Source organism: Oncorhynchus keta, chromosome 6, assembly GCF_023373465.1.
Source record: "Oncorhynchus keta strain PuntledgeMale-10-30-2019 chromosome 6, Oket_V2, whole genome shotgun sequence".
Taxonomy (NCBI): Eukaryota; Metazoa; Chordata; class Actinopteri; order Salmoniformes; family Salmonidae; genus Oncorhynchus; species Oncorhynchus keta.
Genome location: NC_068426.1, coordinates 874,139 through 882,488, shown reverse-complemented (window position 1 = coordinate 882,488; position 8,350 = coordinate 874,139). Strand labels below are relative to the sequence as shown.

Sequence of the window (8,350 nt, the reverse complement as noted above, 5' to 3'; positions counted from 1 at the left end):
TCATTTTAACTGTTTTGATTTAGATTTTTAGATTTTTAATTCTACAGACAGAAGTCGTCAGATCGGTTTGATCTGATTTCAGACGAGTCCCAAGACTCTCGTAGAGTAGAACACCAACGGGTCCCTGAGAGTTTCATCTTTCCATAGACAGTATTATTCTGCACAGAGAGTTCATGCAACTTATTATGTGACTTGTTACGCACAATTTATACTCCGCTTATTAAGGCTTGTCTTAACAAAGGGGTTGAATATTTATTGACTTGAGAAAATGTAGCTTTTAATTTTATATAAATGTATTTATTTTTTAAACTAGAAAAAGATGCAATGGGGTGTTGTGTATTGGCCAGGGGGTGCTCTCTGTGCTGCCTCCTGTAGTCCACGATCAGCTCCTTCATTTTGTTCACGTTGAGGGAGAGGGCCACTCTGCCAGGGCCCTCACCTCCCCCCAGTAGGCTGTCTCATCATTGTTGGTAGTCATGTCTACCGCTGTTGTCAAAGTTTCTGATTTTGAGTTGCGTGGCCGAGCTGTCATGGGTGAACAGGGGAGGTCGTGGTCGTACAGGTGGACAGGGGAGGTCGTGGTCGTACAGGTGGACAGGAGAGGTCGTGGTCGTACAGGTGGACAGGGGAGGTCGTGGTCGTACAGGTGGACAGGGGAGGTCGTGGTCGTACAGGTGGACAGGGGAGGTCGTGGTCGTACAGGTGGACAGGGGAGGTCGTGGTCGTACAGGTGGACAGGGGAGGTCGTGGTCGTACAGGTGAACAGGGGAGGTCGTGGTCGTACAGGTGGACAGGGAGGTCGTGGTCGTACAGGTGGACAGGGGAGGTCGTGGTCGTACAGGTGGACAGGGGAGGTCGTGGTCGTACAGGTGGACAGGGGAGGTCGTGGTCGTACAGGTGGACAGGGGAGGTCGTGGTCGTACAGGTGGACAGGGGAGGTCGTGGTCGTACAGGTGGACAGGGGAGGTCGTGGTCGTACAGGTGGACAGGGGAGGTCGTGGTCGTACAGGTGGACAGGGGAGGTCGTGGTCGTACAGGTGGACAGGGGAGGTCGTGGTCGTACAGGTGGACAGGGGAGGTCGTGGTCGTACAGGTGGACAGGGGAGGTCGTGGTCGTACAGGTGGACAGGGGAGGTCGTGGTCGTACAGGTGGACAGGGGAGGTCGTGGTCGTACAGGTGGACAGGGGAGGTCGTGGTCGTACAGGTGGACAGGGGAGGTCGCGGTCGTACAGGTGGACAGGGGAGGTCGCGGTCGTACAGGTGGACAGGGAGGTCGCGGTCGTACAGGTGGACAGGGGAGGTCGCGGTCGTACAGGTGGACAGGGAGGTCGCGGTCGTACAGGTGGACAGGGGAGGTCGTGGTCGTACAGGTGGACAGGGAGGTCGTGGTCGTACAGGTGGACAGGGAGGTCGTGGTCGTACAGGTGGACAGGGAGGTCGTGGTCGTACAGGTGGACAGGTTCATGGAAACATAACTGTGTAATCGTCACCTGTCTGTATGCTGAATGATAAGACCTCTTCAGTCTAGAATACGACCAGCTGATTTATCCTCACTAAGTAAGATCAAGACCAAGCTTTGTGATTCCACTCCTCTCTAATGCTCTCTCTCTTCTCTCCTCTGTGTGATTCCACTCCTCTCTAATGCTCTGCCTCTTCTCTCCTCTGTGTGATTCCACTCCTCTCTAATGCTCTGCCTCCTCTTCTCTCCTCTGTGTGATTCCACTCCTCTCTAATGCTCTGCCTCCTCTTCTCTCCTCTGTGTGATTCCACTCCTCTCTAATGCTCTGCCTCCTCTTCTCTCCTCTGTGTGATTCCACTCCTCTCTAATGCTCTGCCTCCTCTTCTCTCCTCTGTGTGATTCCACTCCTCTCTAATGCTCTGCCTCTTCTCTCCTCTGTGTGATTCCACTCCTCTCTAATGCTCTGCCTCTTCTTCTCTCCTCTGTGTGATTCCACTCCTCTCTAATGCTCTGCCTCTTCTTCTCTCCTCTGTGTGATTCCACTCCTCTCTAATGCTCTGCCTCTTCTCTCCTCTGTGTGATTCCACTCCTCTCTAATGCTCTGCCTCTTCTCTCCTCTGTGTGATTCCACTCCTCTCTAATGCTCTGCCTCTTCTTCTCTCCTCTGTGTGATTCCACTCCTCTCTAATGCTCTGCCTCTTCTCTCCTCTGTGTGATTCCACTCCTCTCTAATGCTCTGCCTCTTCTTCTCTCCTCTGTGTGATTCCACTCCTCTCTAATGCTCTGCCTCCTCTTCTCTCCTCTGTGTGATTCCACTCCTCTCTAATGCTCTGCCTCTTCTCTCCTCTGTGTGATTCCACTCCTCTCTAATGCTCTGCCTCTTCTTCTCTCCTCTGTGTGATTCCACTCCTCTCTAATGCTCTGCCTCTTCTTCTCTCCTCTGTGTGATTCCACTCCTCCCTAATGCTCTGTCTCTTCTTCTCTCTGTGTGATTCCACTCCTCTCTAATGCTCTGCCTCTTCTTCTCTCCTCTGTGTGATTCCACTCCTCCCTAATGCTCTGCCTCTTCTTCTCTCTGTGTGATTCCACTCCTCTCTAATGCTCTGCCTCTTCTTCTCTCCTCTGTGTGATTCCACTCCTCCCTAATGCTCTGCCTCCTCTTCTCTCCTCTGTGTGATTCCACTCCTCTCTAATGCTCTGCCTCCTCTTCTCTCCTCTGTGTGATTCCACTCCTCCCTAATGCTCTGCCTCCTCTTCTCTCCTCTGTGTGATTCCACTCCTCCCTAATGCTCTGCCTCCTCTTCTCTCCTCTGTGTGATTCCACTCCTCCCTAATGCTCTGCCTCTTCTTCTCTCCTCTGTGTGATTCCACTCCTCTCTAATGCTCTGCCTCCTCTTCTCTCCTCTGTGTGATTCCACTCCTCCCTAATGCTCTGCCTCTTCTTCTCTCCTCTGTGTGATTCCACTCCTCTCTAATGCTCTGCCTCTTCTTCTCTCCTCTGTGTGATTCCACTCCTCTCTAATGCTCTGCCTCTTCTCTCCTCTGTGTGATTCCACTCCTCCCTAATGCTCCTCCTCTTCTCTCCTCTGTGTGATTCCACTCCTCCCTAATGCTCTGCCTCTTCTCTCCTCTGTGTGATTCCACTCCTCTCTAATGCTCTGCCTCCTCTTCTCTCCTCTGTGTGATTCCACTCCTCTCTAATGCTCTGCCTCTTCTTCTCTCCTCTGTGTGATTCCACTCCTCCCTAATGCTCTGCCTCTTCTCTCCTCTGTGTGATTCCACTCCTCTCTAATGCTCTGCCTCTTCTTCTCTCCTCTGTGTGATTCCACTCCTCCCTAATGCTCTGCCTCTTCTCTCCTCTGTGTGATTCCACTCCTCCCTAATGCTCCTCCTCTTCTCTCCTCTGTGTGATTCCACTCCTCTCTAATGCTCTGCCTCTTCTTCTCTCCTCTGTGTGATTCCACTCCTCTCTAATGCTCTGCCTCTTCTCTCCTCTGTGTGATTCCACTCCTCTCTAATGCTCTGCCTCTTCTTCTCTCCTCTGTGTGATTCCACTCCTCTCTAATGCTCTGCCTCTTCTCTCCTCTGTGTGATTCCACTCCTCCCTAATGCTCTGCCTCTTCTTCTCTCCTCTGTGTGATTCCACTCCTCTCTAATGCTCTGCCTCTTCTCTCCTCTGTGTGATTCCACTCCTCTCTAATGCTCTGCCTCTTCTCTCCTCTGTGTGATTCCACTCCTCTCTAATGCTCTGCCTCTTCTCTCCTCTGTGTGATTCCACTCCTCTCTAATGCTCTGTCTCTTCTTCTCTCCTCTGTGTGATTCCACTCCTCTCTAATGCTCCTCCTCTTCTCTCCTCTGTGTGATTCCACTCCTCTCTAATGCTCCTCCTCTTCTCTCCTCTGTGTGATTCCATTCCTCTCTAATGCTCTGCCTCCTCTTCTCTCCTCTGTGTGATTCCACTCCTCTCTAATGCTCTGCCTCTTCTTCTCTCCTCTGTGTGATTCCACTCCTCTCTAATGCTCTGCCTCTTCTCTCCTCTGTGTGATTCCACTCCTCTCTAATGCTCTGCCTCTTCTCTCCTCTGTGTGATTCCACTCCTCTCTAATGCTCTGCCTCTTCTCTCCTCTGTGTGATTCCACTCCTCTCTAATGCTCTGCCTCTTCTTCTCTCCTCTGTGTGATTCCACTCCTCTCTAATGCTCTGCCTCCTCTTCTCTCCTCTGTGTGATTCCACTCCTCTCTAATGCTCTGCCTCTTCTTCTCTCCTCTGTGTGATTCCACTCCTCTCTAATGCTCTGCCTCTTCTCTCCTCTGTGTGATTCCACTCCTCTCTAATGCTCTGCCTCCTCTTCTCTCCTCTGTGTGATTCCACTCCTCTCTAATGCTCTGCCTCCTCTTCTCTCCTCTGTGTGATTCCACTCCTCTCTAATGCTCTGCCTCTTCTCTCCTCTGTGTGATTCCACTCCTCTCTAATGCTCTGCCTCTTCTCTCCTCTGTGTGATTCCACTCCTCTCTAATGCTCTGCCTCTTCTCTCCTCTGTGTGATTCCACTCCTCTCTAATGCTCTGCCTCTTCTCTCCTCTGTGTGATTCCACTCCTCTCTAATGCTCTGCCTCTTCTCTCCTCTGTGTGATTCCACTCCTCTCTAATGCTCTGCCTCTTCTTCTCTCCTCTGTGTGATTCCACTCCTCTCTAATGCTCTGCCTCTTCTTCTCTCCTCTGTGTGATTCCACTCCTCTCTAATGCTCTGCCTCTTCTTCTCTCCTCTGTGTGATTCCACTCCTCTCTAATGCTCTGTCTCTTCTTCTCTCCTCTGTGTGATTCCACTCCTCTCTAATGCTCTGCCTCTTCTTCTCTCCTCTGTGTGATTCCACTCCTCTCTAATGCTCTGCCTCTTCTCTCCTCTGTGTGATTCCACTCCTCCCTAATGCTCTGCCTCTTCTCTCCTCTGTGTGATTCCACTCCTCTCTAATGCTCTGCCTCTTCTTCTCTCCTCTGTGTGATTCCACTCCTCTCTAATGCTCTGCCTCTTCTCTCCTCTGTGTGATTCCACTCCTCTCTAATGCTCTGCCTCTTCTTCTCTCCTCTGTGTGATTCCACTCCTCTCTAATGCTCTGCCTCTTCTCTCCTCTGTGTGATTCCACTCCTCTCTAATGCTCTGCCTCCTCTTCTCTCCTCTGTGTGATTCCACTCCTCTCTAATGCTCTGCCTCTTCTTCTCTCCTCTGTGTGATTCCACTCCTCTCTAATGCTCTGTCTCTTCTTCTCTCCTCTGTGTGATTCCACTCCTCCCTAATGCTCTGTCTCTTCTTCTCTCCTCTGTGTGATTCCACTCCTCTCTAATGCTCTGTCTCTTCTTCTCTCCTCTGTGTGATTCCACTCCTCCCTAATGCTCTGCCTCTTCTTCTCTCCTCTGTGTGATTCCACTCCTCTCTAATGCTCTGTCTCTTCTCTCCTCTGTGTGATTCCACTCCTCTCTAATGCTCTGCCTCCTCTTCTCTCCTCTGTGTGATTCCACTCCTCCCTAATGCTCTGCCTGGTATTCTCTTCTTCTCTCCTCTTTGCTTTCTGTCTTTCACTCTGTTGTTGTAGACTTTAGTCTTCAGAGCTTTGAAGTGGAATCAGTGGTGTTGAGTCAGAGTAGGGTCTTTATTTCTCTCTCCTGTCTCGAGTAGGTCCTCCCCCCTCTCTCTAGCAGGTCCTCTTCCCACCTCCTCCCTCTAGTAGGCCCTCTCCCCCCCCTCTCTCTAGTAGGCCCTCTTCCCCCCCTCTCTCTAGTAGGTCCTCTTCCCCTCCTCTCTCTAGTAGGCCCTCTTCCCCTCCTCTCTCTCGTAGGTCCTCTTCCCCCTCTCTCTCTCGTAGGTCCTCTTCCCCCTCTCTCTAGTAGGCCCTCTTCCCCTCCTCTCTCTAGTAGGTCCTCTTCCCCCCCTCTCTCTAGTAGGCCCTCTTCCCCTCCTCTCTCTAGTAGGTCCTCTTCCCCTCCTCTCTCTAGTAGGCCCTCTTCCCCTCCTCTCTCTAGTAGGTCCTCTTCCCCTCCTCTCTCTAGTAGGCCCTCTTCCCCTCCTCTCTCTAGTAGGTCCTCTTCCCCTCCTCTCTCTAGTAGGCCCTCTTCCCCTCCTCTCTCTATTAAGCCCTCTTCCCCTCCTCTCTCTAGTAGGCCCTCTTCCCCTCCTCTCTCTATTAGGCCCTCTTCCCCTCCTCTCTCTAGTAGGCCCTCTTCCCCTCCTCTCTCTAGTAGGCCCTCTTCCCCTCCTCTCTCTATTAGGCCCTCTTCCCCTCCTCTCTCTAGTAGGCCCTCTTCCCCTCCTCTCTCTAGTAGGTCCTCTTCCCCTCCTCTCTCTATTAGGCCCTCTTCCCCTCCTCTCTCTAGTAGGCCCTCTTCCCCTCCTCTCTCTAGTAGGTCCTCTTCCCCTCCTCTCTCTATTAGGCCCTCTTCCCCTCCTCTCTCTAGTAGGCCCTCTTCCCCTCCTCTCTCTAGTAGGTCCTCTTCCCCCCCTCTCTCTAGTAGGCCCTCTTCCCCTCCTCTCTCTAGTAGGTCCTCTTCCCCTCCTCTCTCTAGTAGGCCCTCTTCCCCTCCTCTCTCTAGTAGGTCCTCTTCCCCTCCTCTCTCTATTAGGCCCTCTTCCCCTCCTCTCTCTAGTAGGCCCTCTTCCCCTTCTCTCTCTAGTAGGTCCTCTTCCCCTCCTCTCTCTAGTAGGTCCTCTTCCCCTCCTCTCTCTATTAGGCCCTCTTCCCCTCCTCTCTCTAGTAGGCCCTCTTCCCCTCCCCTCTCTAGTAGGTCCTCTTTCTCCCCTCTCCTCTCTCTCTAGTAGGTCCTCTTTCTCCCCTCTCCTCTCTCTCTAGTAGGACCTCTTTCTCCCCTCTCCTCTCTCTCTAGTAGGACCTCTTTCCCCCTCCTCTCTCTAGTAGCCCCCCCCCCCTCTCTAGTAGGTCCTCTTTCTCCCCTCTCCTGTCTCTCTAGTAGGCCCTCTTTCTCCCCTCTCCTGTCTCTCTGGTAGGCCCTCTTCCCCCCTCCTCTCTCTAGTAGGCCCTCTCCCCCCCTCTCTAGTAGGTCCTCTTTCTCCCCTCTCCTGTCTCCCTAGTAGGCCCTCTTTCCCCCCTCCTCTCTCCCTCTAGTAGGACCTCTTTCCCCCCTCCTCTCTCCCTCTAGTAGGACCTCTTTCCCCCCTCCTCTCTCCCTCTAGTAGGACCTCTTTCCCCCCTCCTCTCTCCCTCTAGTAGGACCTCTTTCCCCCCTCCTCTCTCCCTCTAGTAGGACCTCTTTCCCCCCTCCTCTCTTCCTCTAGTAGGACCTCTTTCCCCCCTCCTCTCTCCCTCTAGTAGGACCTCTTTCCCCCCTCTCCTGTCTCTCTAGTAGGACCTCTTTCCCCCCTCCTCTCTCCCTCTAGTAGGACCTCTTTCCCCCCTCTCCTGTCTCTCTAGTAGGCCCTCTTTCCCCCCTCCTCTCTCCCTCTAGTAGGACCTCTTTCCCCCCTCTCCTGTCTCTCTAGTAGGCCCTCTTTCCCCCCTCCTCTCTTCCTCTAGTAGGACCTCTTTCCCCCCTCCTCTCTCCCTCTAGTAGGACCTCTTTCCCCCCTCTCCTGTCTCTCTAGTAGGCCCTCTTTCCCCCCTCCTCTCTCCCTCTAGTAGGACCTCTTTCCCCCTCTCCTGTCTCTCTAGTAGGCCCTCTTTCCCCCTCCTCTCCCCTCTAGTAGGACCTCTTTCCCCCTCTCTCTCTAGTAGGCCCTCTTTCCCCCCTCCTCTCTCCCTCTAGTAGGCCCTCTTTCCCCCCTCCTCTCTCCCTCTAGTAGGCCCTCTTTCCCCCTCCTCTCTCCCTCTAGTAGGCCCTCTTTCCCCCCTCCTCTCTCCCTCTAGTAGGCCCTCTTTCCCCCCTCCTCTCTCCCTCTAGTAGGACCTCTTTCCCCCCCCCCTCTCTCCCTCTAGTAGGACCTCTTTCCCCCCCCCCTCTCTCTCTCTAGTAGGCCCTCTTTCCCCCCTCCTCTCTCCCTCTAGTAGGACCTCTTTCCCCCCTCCTCTCTCCCTCTAGTAGGACCTCTTTCCCCCCTCTCCTGTCTCTCTCCCTGTCTGTCTGAGCGTCTCTCCCTGTAACGACCTGCGTTCTTTCTGTTTTTGTCTCCCCGTAGGTAATGAGTTTGGCCACCCAGATTGGCTGGACTTCCCCAGGAAGGGTAATGGTGAGAGTTACCAGTATGCCCGTCGTCAGTACAACCTGTTAGACCCTGACAACAACCTACGCTATACACAGCTTTACGCTTTTGACAGAGACATGAACCTCACGGAGGACAAATATGGATGGCTGGCCTCCCAGAAGGTAGGAGACAAGCAGACATTTCATTTGTTTTAAGACACTGCAATCATCAACGTCATTTCTTGGGGTGGTCTCGTCTATCTT

The 8,350-nt window shown here is 53.1% G+C and overlaps 1 protein-coding gene across 1 annotated transcript in view; it reads left to right on the top strand.

Moving 5' to 3' along the window:
* The window catches only part of gbe1a (glucan (1,4-alpha-), branching enzyme 1a), a 177,107-nt gene that overhangs the window by 143,339 nt on the left and 25,418 nt on the right, over positions 1-8,350 (top strand). Inside the window, exon 13 of the mRNA XM_052520135.1 lies at positions 8,082-8,269. Within this exon, the coding sequence (XP_052376095.1) occupies positions 8,082-8,269 (188 nt within the window). The remainder of the gene's footprint in view (positions 1-8,081; positions 8,270-8,350) is intronic.